At 34.6% G+C, this 18,205-nt stretch overlaps 2 protein-coding genes across 5 annotated transcripts; both read left to right on the top strand.

Moving 5' to 3' along the window:
* Positions 1-558: 558 nt before the first annotated feature.
* On the top strand, positions 559-5,586 carry LOC113733204 (AT-rich interactive domain-containing protein 1-like). Of its 3 annotated transcripts, none has more exons than XM_072081179.1 (3): positions 559-1,091; positions 1,696-2,786; positions 4,509-5,586. In XM_072081179.1, the coding sequence occupies exons 2-3, from the start codon at positions 1,950-1,952 to the stop codon at positions 5,337-5,339; spliced, it is 1,668 nt and encodes a 555-aa protein (XP_071937280.1). In that variant the 5' UTR covers positions 559-1,091; positions 1,696-1,949; the 3' UTR covers positions 5,340-5,586. The 3 variants fall into 3 exon arrangements, with proteins under 3 accessions (XP_071937280.1, XP_071937279.1, XP_071937278.1); XM_072081178.1 differs by having other exon boundaries at positions 1,670-2,786; XM_072081177.1 differs by lacking the exon at positions 559-1,091 and having other exon boundaries at positions 1,130-2,786.
* Positions 5,587-12,973: 7,387 nt separating this feature from the next.
* LOC113728088 (ubiquitin-conjugating enzyme E2-23 kDa-like) lies at positions 12,974-17,101 on the top strand. 2 transcript variants are annotated; one of them, XM_027252578.2, is made up of 7 exons: positions 12,978-13,248; positions 13,430-13,527; positions 13,663-13,742; positions 14,402-14,516; positions 14,624-14,676; positions 14,819-14,947; positions 16,796-17,101. In XM_027252578.2, exons 2-7 carry the CDS (start codon positions 13,484-13,486, stop codon positions 16,924-16,926), a joined length of 552 nt encoding a protein of 183 aa, XP_027108379.2. In that variant the 5' UTR covers positions 12,978-13,248; positions 13,430-13,483; the 3' UTR covers positions 16,927-17,101. The 2 variants fall into 2 exon arrangements, with proteins under 2 accessions (XP_071937277.1, XP_027108379.2); XM_072081176.1 differs by having other exon boundaries at positions 12,974-13,527.
* The last annotated feature ends 1,104 nt before the right edge of the window (positions 17,102-18,205 follow it).

Raw genomic sequence — 18,205 nt, 5'->3', positions numbered from 1 at the left:
AGGGGCTTCAACTTCACACAGTTGAAAAGTTTGACAATTTAATCAACTTATAACCTCATTTTGAAAAGGTGGAGCATGTACTTGTTGGTGAAAATCTATATACACCATTAATTTGGATTCAAGACATTAACATTTTTCTCTTGCTGTTCATATGAAATCACAATGAAAGATTCACCGTAAGACCTTACTCTCTTTTTCATCTTTTACCAATACCTCACTATGTTCTTTTGATCTTAAAAAAAAAAAGAACAAAAAAACTTATGCTTACCAAAAAATTATTTTTTTAAAAAAAACTTGTTTCTTTCATTAAAAAATTTTGTCTTTAGTACTACTTATAAAATTGTCATAGTTGCACTAACTCGGGAAAAAGACCCATTAATCCATCAAGGACAAAGCCAATTGACCAGCCATAAGAATTTGTTTGCCCAAAATCCTTTCTACTCAACCCATCACCAACTCAGTACCTTAGTCTAACAAACCATAGTAAGCCAATCCAAAAGTTTCACCTATAAATAAGTGTTTTCTCCATTCTTTTGACAATCCTTTTTTGAAGTCTTCTTTCACAATCCTTAGAAAACACAAATCGTAGACCCCTTATTATATTTTGTCTCCCTTCCATTACAAATCTAGATCTATCTCTTCCCATCCCAAATTCCACCTCCCAAAAGTCCCAACTCTCAATTTAACATCCCCATCCTTTTCTTTTTGCTTTTCTCTTCTTTCTTTTAACCCCCACAAAAACCCTAAAATTAATTTTAGGGTTTTTTTTTTTGGGGTTGAAACACCCTAAAATTAGGTTTGGACTACCGATACAAATCTCCTAGAATATTAGGCATCAAAAGAGAGAAAACAAAAGTCCATTCTTTAGAGTCACTCTTCAAGTCTTTACCCGTCCGAGAGAAATCGACAATAACAACTCTCTCAATTCTCTCTTCTTATTTCTCAAGTCTCGAGAGCGGAAAAAAGTCGTTCTTTTAGGCTTTAGGGTCCCCTTCTCCAAATATTTGGTCTTAACACCCTCTCCACAGGAAAACAAAACAAAAACAAATCGAAATCAACATCCCAAATCCCATCCTCTCAAATTTACACTGGTACGTTTCTCTTCTTTTCCCCTCTTTTTTTTCCCTTTCCCTAGTAGCCCTCAGAATAATTATCTGTATTCTTTTTTTTATTTGCAATTATTTTTGGGTTTTCTACGGAAGGGCCTGGTTCTGTTCAAACCTTAGGAAGGAAAATTTAAAAAAAAAAAAAGAAAAACCCAAGCTTTGATTTCCTTTCCCTGACCCCCCGACCCCGTCTCCCCCTCTTCCCTCTTTCTCTCTCTTGGGCATTTTCTAGAGAGAGAGAGAGCGGCACTCGAATTCTTGGGGTCCGAAAAAAATTTATTTTTCCCCCAGATAATCTGATGTATCAAAAACTTCCCGCCAAAGAAACCCATTTCTCCTTACAAACCCACTTGATTGATTCCCTCGCTTAAGCTCCAAAACCCTTCTTTGGATTTGTCCCGCCCATTTCTTCACACACTTGCGCACACTCATTTCACACACACACTGCACAATCATACACCGTGTGAAGTACTATTATTGTCATCATTTTTTTTTTTTTGGTTTGTTTGTTTTGTTTTGGCATAGGCTTCGCTTTGTGGATGAATGTAATGAGTTGTTTTTAGGGCTTGAATTCACAAATTAATGGCAGGGTGGTTGAAGAGAGTTGATGGGTCAGGTCTAGAAAGCTTCAAATTTAACCGGAAAGTTGAAGAAGCGAAGCAGCCTTCCTGGTTGGATCATAACAGCCCTGTTTCTAAAGGGTCTGTCAGTGCTAGTACAACTGCTGCAAAACGAGAAGAAGAGAAAGGTTCCAGTGGTAATCTTAAGTCTTCATTCGATGAATTTTTGCCTGTTTTTCTCAAAAAATCTTTTGGGATTCTGTGTTTTAGACCATTGCCTCCAATGCTGGGTAATGGGCAATCTGTAGATTTGTTTAAAGTTTACTTAAATGTTAGAGATAGAGGTGGACTTGAGAAGGTTTCAAAAACTGGGCAATGGGGTTCGGTGGCTCTGGAATGTGGAGTTGATTCAAGTTCAGCTTCGGCTTTGAAGTTGGTTTATGTGAAGTATTTGGATACATTAGATAAATCTTTGCAGAGAGTAGTTAGAGGTGAGAGTTCAGAAAGAGGAGCGAACGAGAGTGGTTTGGATATTTTAAAAGAGTTGCTCATGGATTTGGAGTCTGATTTGAAGGGGTTTTTATCAGGGATTGTAGATAACAAGAAGAAAGATGGAGAAGTTATGAGTGTGGAGTTGAAGAAAAAGGAGTTCGATTTTGAAAGTGGTGGAAAATTTGCTAGACTTGATGAAGTTGGAGGCCTCGTCAAATTAAATGGAGATGCTGAGGATGGAGACAAAACTAGTGCTGCTGATGATGGAGGCGAGTGTGGTTTTGTGAGTTTTGATGTAGAGGAAAAACCTGATGGTGTTGATAATCTTTTTGAGGTTGGCATTAGGGAAGAAAGAAGGATGGAGGATGGTGATACACAATTGGATTCGAGTAGTAGGAAGGAAGATCTTGTTAGGAGAAAGAGGAGGCGGGAGAGCTACTTGAGCATGCTGAAATGGATTAACAGGGTTGCGAGGGATCCCTGTGATCCGGCAATTGGGTTCTTACCAGATAAGTCCAAGTGGAAGTATTACGCAAATGACTTGGTCTGGAAACAGGCTCTGTTGGTTCGAGAGGCAATGATGTCAAAAAGGAACTCCGAGTCAAGTGATCAACATTCAATTTTGCAGGTATACACTGACAGTTTTGTATCCTTTGTGTATATAAGTATCAAGATGAACATAAAAGGTGAAAGTCTGAATGAAATTTGTTTTGAATTTTTCTTCATTGTCAGTCAGCTTATGCTGCATAGATATTATACATGGTTCTTCATTTTGGCTCTCTTTTTTGTTGATGTAAGTCTGGGGTTAACATGATTAATAAGCTGTTCATTAAATAGGGCCGCAGGTATTTTCTTTGATCAAAGCAAAAATCAGAGGCATCAGCCTTTAATGGCCTATCTTATAACACATCTTCAACGTAAAAATATCAAGACTGGCTTTGGAGTAATTCCCCTGCAACACTAACTTCTGTCGTATTATGGAGCTTTATACATGGACCATACAGTAATTGTTGGAGTAAGTTATTGCCAAAAGATCCATGAAACTCCACTTAACTAGGAAAGAATTTTATCTAACTGTTCTTAGGAATGTGGATATACTAAATTGTTTCAGGTTATTTTTTTCCTAATACAACTCTCCCACTACGTTTGTTGGCCATTCTCATCACTAATAATTAGGTTGTATTAGATTACAGAATTCACTTATTTGTCTCGTGAAATAAATATGCTTCTTGTCAATTACTGAATCTTACCAAACATGTAATATCTGTTTTTGGAAGGAGTCCTGGGAATCATGAGACTTCTAATTCTGGTGCAACTCAGCCCACCTAATCCAATCACGCATGCGCCCAAAATAAATATCATATTAACAACGTAGGTCAACAAGAATCTAGCAGTGTAACTTAACTTAGCAAAGTACACTCCTGAATATTTCGTGATGGCTAATTCCTATTTCTCTGTTATAGCTTGACTTATAGGCTAATTCCTTTCTTGAGTTACATCTTTTCACATGCTGTTTGCAGTAGCTTCTATCTTTCTCTCTTTCTCTTACCATAATATATAGATTGCTGCATTTTGATGTGGGTTTCTACTGAGCAAGCATGAATCATGTTTACTGCACTTGTGTATGAATTGGGTTGCTGCCAGGCAGGTATGACGATCAGATATTACTTGAGAGTGTTGTGGGTTTTAGGTGAAAAATCTAATTGAGGATTTGCAGTTTAATTCCACTATTTATCCTCATCTAGAACTGGAAGGACAAAATTGTCAAATGAGTTACTTCTTAATCAGCATATATATTTTCACCTCAAACATTTTTGGCATTTCTCGTGCCTTCTGTTTTGCTAAGTGATTACAATGGCATTCACACTAGGGAAAAGCAACAGTGAAGTGCAGTAAACATCACCTGCCTCAGCCTTCAGTTTTCCTTATACCATTATTCATGATTACTCAGTTCACCTCCTTGTTTTCTTATACGAGGAAAAGTTTGAGTTCAGTTGGACTCTTTTTGACTCTTCTGTGTTCAGTAATCTGTACTCGTTTGAAGGAATATGTATTTGCATTGTTATAGACTTCACAAAAGGAAGGACACTAATCTGCTGTGGATAATGGCAGAAACATACCATTTTAATTTTGCCTAAGGTTTTCTTTATACATCCATTTTACGATCTCAAGATGTGACCAATTGTCCTTTTCTTGCCACTAATATGATCGAGCTCTGTTACATTTTATAGCTGAAATGAATTTTTCAACTTAATTGAATTCTTCCTTTTATAGTCATGTCCTGTTGTCGTCTTTTGTGCATATGCGATTAAAATTGTTGAGCAGCAGATGATGATTTTTGTGTTTGCAGAAGAAACAAAAGATGCATCCAGTCTTGTATGATGATCAAGTTGGTTCTGAGAGACAGAGATTCAGCCAGAGGCTACTTTCTGCAAAAGATCCTTCAAAAAAGTCAAGGGCCCGGAATTTCTCAGAGTCGTGTTCTTCTGGTACTCAAAGTGATGAGGAGTTCAATGACACACAGTCTGATTCCTCTTCAGATTCAGAAGCTGATTTTGTGGGGAGTCGTCGTCATCGGAAAAAGCGTATTCCTTTGGGGCCACAATTTCAAGCAGATGTTCCAGAATGGACTGGGAAGGCTTGTGAAAGCGATTCTAAGTGGCTAGGTACCCAATATTGGCCACTTGTAAGAGTAGAACAAAATAGAAACTTAATTGAAAGGGAACGCATTGGAAAGGGAAGACTAGATTCGTGTGGTTGCCAAATTCCTGGTTCCTTGGAATGTGTTAGGTTCCACGTCTCTGAAAAGAGGACGAGGGTGAAACTTGAGTTGGGGCCTGCATTTTATCGATGGAAATTCGACAATATGGGTGAAGATGTTGCACTTTCTTGGACAAAGGAAGAAGAGAAGAAGTTCCATAATATAGTGAAGTCAAACCCTTTGTCTCTTGGCAAGTGTTTCTGGCATGAAATTGTTAAAGCTTTTCCAAACAGAAGTAGGGAATCACTGGTAAGCTACTACTTCAATGTCTGCCTTCTCCATCGCAGAGGTTACCAGAACAGAGTAACACCAACTGACATCAACAGTGATGATGATGAATCAGAGTCCAGCTACGGTAGTGCCAAACCTCCTGGCTCAATCTTTTGTTCGCCGAAGAAGCCACATCTGAATATAGGATGATAGCATGGGGAAGGATAAATTGGCAAATCTGCGTCAACGGTTCTGTTCAAAGTGTAAATTGCGGAAGACTTTTTTGTTGCTTTTGTTCGGCAATTTAGAATATACCATAGATGGTTGTGCAGATTGCATTTTGCTGGTAAAGTTTCGTTTTTACTTCTCAAGACATAACATAGCTAGAACTACCTTTAATGACTGTGGAAAAGCACAGTGAAAAGTTTACTTCAATTTAATGCAAATTTTACTCTAATGTACCTGCTGTATGATTTCTCAAGATATACTTCTAATTCTTGTAGGGCTGGCAACGGGGCAGGGTTGAGGCCGAGAACCCCTCTCCCGCCTGCTGTCCACTAATTCCCCTTGGACCCCCCGCCCCCCACTTCTCCCACCTCTCAGTAGTTGTGTCGTTTGATGAAAATAGTAGTGATAGCAAGGATTTAAGTGTTGATTTATTTGCTGTTTTTCTCGCGGAGTTAATAAAAAGTTATCATTTAATTTTTTTATAGTCAAATTTTAACAAATAATTAAGTACTAAAATATCAACATATTATCAAGTTATTGTTCATTATAATTTCACAATTGAGATCCATAAAAATAGTCAAACACGAGTTATTTTAATACAATCTAACATCATGAAATAAATATAGGTAAAGTAGTCAAGTTTTTACTTTTGACACAAATATAATTATTAACTCATTATTGTATTTTTTTTGAGAAAAAAAGTGTTATTGTATTAAGTGTAATTAGAAATTTAGTATAAATGTATTAGCTAATTAGTATAACTATTAATAATTTCTATTAGTAGACATATATAATTATTAGTATAATTGATAATATCAATTATATTACATACACTAAAATTTATTATGTAATACATATAACTAATAATATCATTATTATAAGTTTGTAACTAATTAAATTAAATATTATATATAATTATATACATACATTTATTTATTATTTTTTTGACAGATGACAAGATGGGGGAATCCCCTGCCCCTGCCTCGTTTCTAAATGGGCAATGTTTCGAACCGGCCATGGCACCAGTTCGGTTCTATGTCATTGTTGACTTTGTCAGAAAATCGGTCAAAAATTGATCGAACCGTGAAAACCGCCGAACCGGATTGAATCGGTGGTTTCTGATTTTCAACTTTCCTTTTTTTTTTATTTAAATTTTGCAAAATGCAGCTATCAAGATTCATTATTTAAGTTTTGCAAAATGCAGCTATCAAGATTCAAACTCAAGAACTTTGTAATAGAAGACCAATGTATTAACCGTTGCACCATCACATCTTATTAGTTTTTTTTTTATAACTTATTTATGTAAAACAAACACTCATATTTCTTTTTTCTATTTTTCTTACAAAATCTCATCCTCTCATGGCTCTTTCTTTTTAATCTTCAACTCTCTCTCTATCCTCTTTTCTTTTGTCACTCCCTTTTTAATCAAACCTCTTTATTTTTAATTTATTGATGTTTTCTTCCATCTTTTAATTTTGTTTTTGTCCATTAAATTGGAAAAAGTTAAAAAAGAATTATTTTTCTTTAACCCAAATTATTTAATGCCACAACCACTCACTTTTATCTCATTTTTAGTTTCTTATCATGTTTACATTTCTATTTTCGATTCTCTTGACTTCCTTCGAACTCCAAACTTTCTTTTTTAAAATGCAATCTCTAAATTCCAAAACGTAAATTAAAATTTAAGTTCACAATATCTAAATTCTCATAGACGTGAATTTTGTATAATTTCAAAATATTGTGATATTTTTGGGTTGGATTTAGATATAAGTGAAATTGAGATGAAATTTATTTGTTTTAACTTATAATTTAAAATTTTTATTTTTAAAAATCCAAGTTATTAAAAAATAGTAAACTTTTCATCATATAAAGTATTAAATTAGTCCATTCCATGTCTTATTTTGTGCATATATATATTTATATAAATTATTTTTAAAAAAATTCATTGAACCGGAATTGAACCGGTCCGACCGGTTGAACCTCGACCCTTTCACTTTACCGGTTCAATTAACGGTCCGGTTTTTACAACATTGTAAACGGGAGAAAAAATTCCCCCGCCCCGATTGCAATCCCTAAATTATTGCTGATCACGAGAGCAGTGATTTCTTGTCCTCACAAGTTCTTGTTTCTTGGAAAAATAAAAATGAAAAAGAGAGGGAGAGAGGAGAAATTTTCTGTGAACCCAAAATTTGACTGAACTGCCCAACCTAAAAAGGTCCTAAACCAATGCGACTGTGGCGCGTATCAAATTGCCTTGTCGAGGATGGAACTGGGCTGAAATTGGGCGATCTAATCAAACTTTTGGACAGCCCAAATTTGACTTTCCAGTGGATCACTTGAACTTCTTAAGAAAAGAAACCCAAATTATGGGCTTCAAACGGGGAAAAAGGCCTTCAAAGGAAAAAAATTTAAAAAAAAAATTGCAAACAAGAAATAACAACAAATGCAGCATGTAGTTGCTCAATCTGTGTGCTTTAAAATAGAGCAGTGGGTTTGGTCTTAATTCAGAACAGTACCATTTGAAATTGTCATTCTACTTTTGATTGTAAAGAAAATAATATCCTATAGCCAGGTTAGTTTTTAACAAATCTATGGGGGAAAAAAAATCCCTTGTACTCTATATATAGCAAGATGAGATCCTATATCTGTGTTTATTTCCAGATGAACAGGGAAAACCTATGTACCCTATAGTATATACTGCATTTCAAGTGTTTTCTAGGGTTGAACATTTTCCAATTTGATTTGAAAAAGATGCTGTACAAGAAAACAAAATAAGAAACTGAAAGGCACCTTAGAGAAAATCTGAATTTGAGTTTCTTTCTTTTTTTACGTTGGATATACTTAAATTTGTGTATCAGATTGTGTAGTGTTGGGAACAAGAGTGAAGGTGAAAAATGAAGGAAGGGATGGGGTACACAAGACATGGTGAGGTCAAGAGAGTAAAAATTCTAGTATCATTGTCTTAGGCCCGTTTGGGTTGTGGTGGTTCTGATAAAAAAGCACTTTTGGATATTAAAAATATTTTAAAGATGTTTGGTGAATATCATCGCATAAAATTGGGAGTGAAACTTTTCGTATTAAAAGTACTTTTAGCAAAAGTTCAAATTTAGTACTATCAAAATAGTTTTTATGTTTTAAAAAGTAAAACATTAAATTTAATGATTTCATCTTATATTATGAACTAAATAAAAGATAAATATATTTACAAAATTTTAAATTTTACACTATTCAATACAATAAGTGTTTATTAAACTATATATTCAAACAATATATTTAAAAGCCCTTAAATACTTAATAAGTGTTTTTATTAAAAACTCTATTGGTGAAATGTTTTTCAATAAATTACCACAACCCCAACCATACCCTTAATTTCCTGAGGGCCATGGAGTTTAAAAGTGGTTTGAGCGTCGTACTAGTTTCCCAAAATTAATTATTTTTTTCATCGCATAAAAAATATTATAAATTAGCTTTGAATATCAACAACAGTTTTTTTTTTTTTTGAGAAAATTCAAGTTAAGAAAAATAGGTATATGAGCAACACTGTTCAGGGAAAACATTAAATCCCATCATGGTTTGGTATAATAACAAATACAATTCAGTCTCCCGATCTCAATGAGATAATGGAGCTCACAAATTTTATCTTTTGTACATTCCGGTTCCATTTGATCGTTTCATTCGTGAGTTCCACAATGGCCAAAAAATTCAGCTAAGGTCGATTTCATTTGTAGAAGAATCTACAATACCCCTTTTGTGCAATACAGTGGAATGTAGCATGGTGGGTTTTTATTATACTAGTGCTCAATGCACATCCAATGCGTGTGAAATCAAAAAATACATAATATTTATGGTCAGATATTTTAAATAATTTTTTTTTACTGAACCAAACTTTAATCTTTTAAAAACTTTTCATAAAATAATTTTATATTGATAATTATAATATTTAGGGTTAATTATGTTCAAAGCAAATACTTAAATAGTTAAAAATAAAAATAGATAAATAATTAAATAAAATGATAATAAATGTTAATCCCAATGTTAACACCAAATCCATTTCTCACGCTTAACGTATAGAATGGATGTTGGGGTGCCGTGTAATCAACAAATTGTGCGGTTCACTTAATTGTGCCACATGTTTTTCAAAAAAATTGTGAAAAAATTGTGACATATGTAACTTTGGCTTAAGTTCAAGAAAAGTCCGATTGCTTACTCAGTCTCTTTGACAGTATTTAATGAATAATGACTAGATATGCAACTGGTGACAATGATGTTGGATCACTACTTCAAATCTCAAAAAAAGAAAAAAAGAAAAAAAAAGGGCATGGTTGAAATGATTAAAAGTAAGAATAAAAGTACTCTGATTCCTTTCTGCCCATTCTGCCTATAATATGATCAAGATTAGTCTGACATTATGCCTAACTTATTATGTGAACACACACTTATATTTATATTATACTCTGCATATAAACACTTTCTCTAATTTTTTTTTTTTGTGTTAAAAAAATTAATACTTGAAGCGTCTCTTGACTTTATCCAGAAGTCAGCAATTGCCTTTTGGTAAACCGGTGGATTCACCTTAGATCCGGGTGTGTGTGTTTCTTATGGTTGAAAAAGTCTCTTGACTTGTGCCATTCGCTATTAACTAGCCAAACCATCATATTTCTATATAGTATATACTCTACAAATCTTTTAAAATTAATTAGTAACTCGTCGCAGTAGAATTGAGAGGGCTTTCTCTCCCCATTGGGTAGATTAACTGCGATTCACTTTGTCATTCTTAAATAGAATGGCAGCTGCCAAATTTGAAGTTTGAGTCATGTCGACAGGAATAATGCAATGACTCTCGAACTTCTTCTTTCTTTTTTTTTTTTTTTTTTGTCGCCTATCGTCACTATTTATATCTACTTTTACTTTAACTTATATTAAAGGAATGATCCTCTTACTTTAATCTATATTAAAGGGATAATTCGACATGATTTATTTTAACTCATACGAAGGGGTGATCCTCTTACTTTAACTTATATTAAGAGGGTGATCTAGGGGTGCAAACGAGTCGAGTTGAGTCGACTTTTGATCTAATTAAACCGAGCCTCCAGTTAATTTTATGAAGTTCGAACTCGAGCTCAAAATGTCAAGCTCGACCTCGAGTTTAAAAAATAAAAAAATAATAATTATTTCATTTTTAAAAAATAAAAAATAAATTTTTTATTTTTAAAAATGAATAAAATAATAATTTTTAAGAAATAATAAAATATTAGAAATATATATGTAATTTTACTATTAAAATAAAAAATAAAAAAAAATATAATCGTGCTTGCAAACCGCTCGTAAACCAACGAGCTTAATGTTTTTGAACTCGAACTCGAATTCGAACTCGACTTGATTAGCTCGAACTCGATATTGACCGAGCTCGAGTCGAGCTCGTATTCGAGCTGCATGTGAGCCGATTCGTGAACAGTCCTAAAATGATGCAACGGAATCACGGAAATCGATGAAAACTAAATTACCGTCAATCATATAGATTTAAGAGAAGTTACTTTAAATAACAACTTTTGATGAGATAGGTGGTGGCCAAGTAATTCGCTTGGGTCTTTTCTCCACCCCTCTATCTCCCTTTCCCTTTGTTTTTTCCGCCTAATAAGTTGTCTAATTAGCTGGATTCACCTTGGACGGCACACGCTGATTCAGGAAACAGAATTGTACAGCAGACAACCTTTTCAACCCTCTGTTTTGGCGCTTTTCCACTATCCATCAGAAGACCCCATGACGGTTTAAGCTACTTTGGCAGCTTATTAAGTGAAGTAGAATCCCAAAAGAAAAAAATGAATCTTGAATGATCACATGATCAAGCCTCAAATTTAGGTTCAGGAGCAGTGGGAAGAAAGAATTGACGTCTATGTTGAGTGTAGTGCCAAAAATCTGGCAGGATAAATATTCTGTCTTATTGGGCTCATTTTGAGAGTGGAAAAATCTGTACTTAGAATCAAGCAGCCAAAACAAAAGTCAGTTCATGCTCATATGCATATCTAAAGATTTGCTGTTCAAACAACAGAATCCGCAAATGCTTTGCACAATTGATTCAGTCATCCCACACTACTGTTTGATTTCCGTAAGATCAGGCTTGAAATTTGTACATATAAGATCAACTGCTTGCCTGGTTAGTGTACTTGGAAGTGAATCCCATTATTGAGTTTGCTTTTTACTTGCATTGAAGCCAGAAGAATTGTTCTAACAAGTTGGTTGGAATTAGGCTGGATTGGAGTAATTGCTGAACAGCTTTCTTGATGCACGAGGAATGTGACCATTGGAGGATATGCACAGAAAAGAGTTGGCAAGTCATGTTGTCAACTTTCTTGGTTGCTTGCCATTTTTCAAATAACATATTTTTCAATCATATTTTTACCTCACATATATCAAATCGTTATAGTAATTTTTCTACAAATAATCCAGAAAAATGCAATCCAAACAAGGCAAAGTTTGTTTGGATTGTAAGTTATTTGAGATATTTTACTGTAGCACTTTTTGTGATGTGATGTATGTGAGATAAAAAGGTAATTGAGAAGATAAAAAGGTGTATTGAAAATTGTAATGATGATGTAAACAAATATATTTGAGAAAATAATCAGTTGTCCAATATAATCACAAGCAGTCATTTGTTTATTAAATTAGTAATTGTTTTGATAGCCATTTTTTGTGCCGGAAAATTGCGTCGTTTTCCGTGTTCACGTTTCCCTATTACCTTTTTTCCTCACATACATCAGATCGCTACAGTATTTTTTCTACAAAAAATCCTAGAAAATGCAATCCAAACACAAATTTTGCTAAAAAAGAAACAAAATAATGGTTCACTTTAAACAATAATAATAACTCACATCTGACTCATGCCACCTGAGTTACTAATTAACCAATAAAATAAAAAAAAATTAATTTTGTTAAGCTATATGCGAAAATCTAGTGTTAGAATCTTTTTAACTTGGTTTCAATTTTGTAGTTCAACAAAAAAAAAAAAATCTTGTACTAGTAAATTAGGTACTTATGTACTGGTACATTAGTTATTAGTCTTTAATTTTGTAAATTAAAGTTAGTTATTATTTTTCAATTTATCATATCTATAATGATAGTAATTTTAGAATTTGATCCAGACAGCTCCGTAAATACCTTAACCAGATAATACTCCCTCCGTCCCACTTTGATAGTCCTGTTTTTCTTTTTCGTCTGTCCCAAATTGTAGTCCACTTTCCAATTGAAGAATGTAGTTATATTTTAATTTTCCTAAAATATCCTTATTCAATGTAAGTTGTTGTTACTATAAACCTACCCCATTTAATGAGAGTTGATTCTTTTTTTACTATCAATTCAAGTTCCCATAAAGTTGTACTCTAATTAATGTGAGGGTATTTTAGGAAAATAACTACTTAAATTGATTGTTCCAACATAATTAATTACTTTTTCTTAAATTGGGTGAAAAAAAATCAGGATTATCAAAGTGGGACGGAGGAGTATAACATATCAAGAAAACAAACCATTTACAAGTAATTTCTTCAAAAATGAAAAAAAAAAGAAGGAGAAGAAAGGAAAAGAGTAGTAGTATTTATTAGTGATTCTGGAAAGGAACAAGACACCATGTCGACACAGTGATCTTATCAGGTGTAGGAAGGATTTATTCTATTTTTTGGGAAATAAAATCTAATACGACTGTTGAGTAGTATTATTTAAAGGTTTGCGTGGCAACGTAATAATGGCAAGAAGAAGAGGAAGAAAGGTGTCACTACCTCAAAGGATTACAGCATACAAGAGGAAAGGAATCTTGAAAATGGAAGGCTCATTATGCTTTGATCAAAATTAAAATTTCTATTCCAAAATTTAATCTTTCTAATTAAAGTATATCACAGGGGTTAGTATCATAATCCATGAATATTCTATTACTACTATTCCCTCTCTCTGATAAGTTCTGATCCTACTCTTTTTCTTTCTTTCTTGTGTCGGCTCTTCTTTTGCTTATCTGAGTTGTTGAAGACTTGAAGTAACTTATTTCTTCCCTTTTTTGCGTCACCTTTTCTCCTCCTCTCCACCAGAAGAAAATCATCAAAAAGAGATTAAAAGCCGTGCCAAGAATCAAGACGAAAATCATGTCTTCCCCAAGCAAACGCAGGGAGATGGACTTGATGAAACTGTTAAATCCCTGATCAATCCTTTTAAATTTTTTGGATTTCTTTTTCTTAGATTGGATTGACTTTTCGATTTATGGGCTTTTTTCTGTTTTTGAATTTTTTGGGTTTTTTTTTTTGTTGAATGTTCATTTGTACAGGATGATGAGTGATTACAAGGTGGATATCATCAATGATGGCATGCAAGAATTCTATGTCCATTTCCATGGACCTAATGACAGTTAATACTTCATCCCTTTTCTATAATGACAGTTATATCAATTTCTGGATCTTTTCTTTCTTTGTCTTGGCTGATAGTGCTTTTCTAGATTGAGCTCTTGTTCAAAATTTTTATGTATCTGCTAATAAATCTCGTTCAGCCAACGAGAACCATCTGTTAATATTATTTACTGTAAAAACGAAAGAAAGAAAATTTATGGCTCTGCTTCAGTCAATGCAAAATTGATGCAAATAGTTGATATCTGATTAGTGAAAAGGTTATTCTTGCAGTTGCAGCACATGCTGAAATTTTATTTATTTCCTTTATTTTCTGTCTCGTGGTTATTTACCCCTCCATTTCTGGTTCGAGATTTAGGGAAAGTGCATACTAGAATTGTTGGTTGTGTCTTGTTTGTTAACTAAAATGTGTCGTTCTTTAGCAATTCTAGAAGGATGGAAACTCTTTTAGCTGTTACAGACACTGTCAAAAGAGCTTCCTTTTTCTACCCAGTGGACATTTGCATTAGACCTGAAAAAATTGTTCATGTGATTAAAGTTACTGATGAAGATACTGGAACCAGCATAATTCTCTGTTCTGAACAAGACTTTGTTTAGTTTCTTTTTTTTTCCTTTTTCTCTTGCTTTCACCATTTTTTAAGACCATTCAATGAAATGTGCCAGGTCCTTATCATGGTGGGGCGTGGAAAATCAGAGTGGAGCTTCCAGATTCTTACCCTTACAAATCTCCATCCATAGGATTTATTAATAAGATCTACCACCCAAATGTTGATGAGATGTATGTATTTAGTTACAAAACTCTATTACTGTCTGCTTGATGATATCCCAGCGTTACTGTCATCTGAAAAAATGAAGTCTTTGATGATGTTGAATATATACTTTCAGGTCTGGCTCAGTTTGTTTAGATGTAATTAATCAGACATGGAGCCCGATGTTTGGTAATAATATTGAGTTCTTAGATTTCTTTTGGACTACGTACTCTCTCAGTTTGCTGATCTCAACATATGAATCAATCTATCCCTTTCTTGTTTTTTGAATGACCAAGTAGTATATTTGATGTTGGAAACATGTTCTTTGTAGATCTGGTAAATGTATTCGAAGTATTTCTCCCACAGCTTCTTCTATATCCGAACCCATCAGACCCTTTGAATGGGGAGGCAGCTGCTTTGATGATGCGTGATCAAACTGCTTACGAACAAAGAGTTAAAGGTACCTTTTGATTTGGAATGTAAGAAATCCTGAATATGCTTTCCTTTCCTAATTTGTTACTCTGTGTGTTTGACATATATACAAGTAGGATATTTTCTCATAGTTCTTGAATATGTCAAAATACATAAGATGAGTCAAGCCTTAAATATAATTGATGCGGGTCTTATACATTATTCTTGTAATTTTCTCAAATTATTTGAGTATCATGAGACTTAAAATAGATTGTTGATGTGATCTTGGCCATGAAAATTTCGATGCTCTTTAAACGTTTTTGTTAGGAATTTCTCCTGCTTTGAATTAGCTAGATACAACACATCTATGGGAATTCATGTGAAAGTTTGTTTCCGTGATGTTTATCAGTTCAATTTCACATACTAAGCTTGAATCATGATTACATTGCATTAGCTTGTGCTAGGTTTTCAAGCAGTGCAGATAGGTAATGAGATCCAAGTAGGATTCGGCTTTCAACAGTATTCCCATGTAACATTCTGCTTTTGCAATGTTGGTTCAGTTCTCTTGAAATCTGAAAGTGGGCTTGCCTTTATCTTTAGTCTGTTATACTATTTTGAAGGAAGCATCAAGGATCTAGGAGACAGCACACACCCAAAATCTGAGAGTTGAAAGAAAATACATGAAACTTCCACATGAACCATGAGCATGTGCCACCTAAGCCTGCCTGAAAATGGGAATCTTTTATTGTGGTTTATGTTTCTCAGAAAAATCAATAACCTTATTTTGGATTTTTTTTAGATGCTGTTTAATATTTGATCTGAGCAGATAAGCAAATGCACTCCTATTGATTAAATTGATATAAGTTTTCCTGCTGCATGATTATGCTCATTTTCATGGACTAATTGAGTGCTTTTCCTATTCACTAGTATGCTGCGCGCTACAATTAGCAGCCCCTTTAGCTTAAGGGGATAACTTGTCAACAATATCATATTTCAGATTTATGGAGATACTAAGTGGATTCTAATTCAGTCTACTTCACCTTTCAGTCCTCATGATTACATATGGAAGTTTCTTGTAGTCACTAAGATGGTTCTGACTCTTTTGTAGTCATTGTATGGCAAGGGAATCCTATGAAAGATCTTTAACTTTTTCTGTTCAGGCAGGATTGTTTCACACTGTCCTCGGGAAAACATACAAGATTGAAGAATGATGTTATCTGTTCTGACCTGGCATGAGTATGCTCACTAGAAAACACATGTAGGTTTAGGGCTGAGTGGGTAGAAGGAAAAGATAAATGCGAGTAAAGGTATAGTATGTTAATTATGCTGTGACCTTTAATGGTAGGTTAAAAACACGCAGCTGCAGATTTGTCTATCGTGGAATCTCTGCCACTGTCGGCTATGTTTCATTTCTCTTTGATAGCTGTTAGAATTGAGTTAATCAGTCTGTCGACCAGTTCCTGGCTTGAGGTCAGAAAGAGAGGAAACAAATGAAAAGGCGGTCATGACTACATTTTAACCCAACAGTTAATTGTCTGTTAACAATCCATGGATATACTGCTGTTTTATGTTTTCCCATGAAGTACCTTTAGCCTTGTCAGCCAATAGAGCAAGACAATACTGGGCCTTAAGCTCACACGGGATATTGATTCAAAGGGCTCTTAAAATTTCAGACTTTGTATCTGTTTCGTCTAGCTATCACAGGTTCGGATGATTAATTTGCCTCAACCCCCTTTGCCAGCTTTACTGGTTCCACTCTGTAGTAGTCTGGCAGCACTTAAAAAGTTTTTTACCCGATTGAACAGTTTATCTTTTTATGAGTTGAACATACTTTCTCTCTTGTTGCCTGCATGGTCATGCAAAAATAGTTCGATTCACCCATGCATTGATCATGCAGAATATTGTCAGAAATATGCCAAGCAAGAAGATGTGGGAGCAGTTCCCGAGGAGAAATCAAGTGATGAGGAGCTAAGCGAAGATGAATACGACTCTAGTGATGACGCGGTGGCAGGCCCAGTGGATCCTTAGCCCCTCCTAGTCCTAGTGGTTACTTGTACCTCTACATGATTCTCTGGTTCCTGCATAATTGAACCTGAACCTATTCATTGGGAAGGGATGCAAAAGAAGAAATCCCAGCCCTTAACATTAATTCTCTCGTGTAAATATATCCGGTGCTAATACATTGCTTTTCTATTTCTGTTTATATGTTTACTCTTGGTGGTGCATTAAATTTGGCAATGTGGTTGAAATTTAGGCTAAGCAAGTAATTTCTGCATTTTCGGTGAAATCCCATTTAGGCTAAGCAGGTAAGTCCTGCCCCAATTTTCCCGTCACACTACACTACTACATTTTCAATGCCAAATTGATTTCATGGCCCAGACATTGTTTATAACTACTAACTCTAGGGTGTGAGCTAAACTGCATCTAAAGTGACTGAGAATCTGTTTGGCTGCTTCAAACTTGATTCAAAGAAGCTAAATATAGTGCCTTGTGAATTGTGTATTGCTGCATAAAAGCAACCATCTTTTAAAATCAGTTGTTGTAGCCGTCTGTCTCTGCAAAAGGAACTGAAATTACGACATGAGACTTGGTTTTTCTCTTGCTCTCTCTGTTTTCACGTGGTGAAGAGCGGACGGGGGACTCTCAAGGCTTAAAACAGTGGAGGGTGAAGTGACCAAAATCTTTTTGACCAATTTGCGCGCTCATGGATCAGAAGAAAAGAAAAAAGTGCAGACGCTATTTTGCCAAAATATTTCATGAGACAGGATTATTCTCTTCTGTTGAGGAGATTTTTTCAGAAAATCTCAAAGTCTAACATTGAGGAAAAAGTGAGGCTGATCTGACTTTTTGAGTCTTGAACCAGTCAGATGAATGAGAAGAATACTCAAAATGTGATGGTTCTGGGATTATACTCGGCAGGCATAAGAAAAGAGGAAACAAAATACAGATCACGGATAGCAAGAAGGGCCATTTTTGACACTATGGGCTTGCCTTACGTATGCTTGCTTAGAAATCGGCTAATTAAAATACTTTTTTTGATTAAGTCGAGTCAATAAGAATTTACATGCTCATCCCAAAAGAATTATCTCGAAAGTAGAATCTTACTGGTTTGATTTTGCCATCTTGATCACGCTTCCATGTTGGAATGATAAATAGTTTTCCGAAAAAAACCATTTTCTTCCACTACACTGGTTAAGGTTTCCAGACACCTTAGAATATCTTCTCATTTTCCCCCTTAAAGCTCCTACCCAGCTGAAGCAGTGTTAATATACCTTTCAAAATACACTACTACACAGACGCAGGAGAC

The sequence above is a fragment of the Coffea arabica genome, chromosome 2e (genome assembly GCF_036785885.1).
Source record: "Coffea arabica cultivar ET-39 chromosome 2e, Coffea Arabica ET-39 HiFi, whole genome shotgun sequence".
NCBI classification, from domain to species: domain Eukaryota; kingdom Viridiplantae; phylum Streptophyta; class Magnoliopsida; order Gentianales; family Rubiaceae; genus Coffea; species Coffea arabica.
The sequence above is the reverse complement of the archived record's forward strand: the minus strand, read 5'-3'. Positions and strand labels throughout refer to the sequence as shown.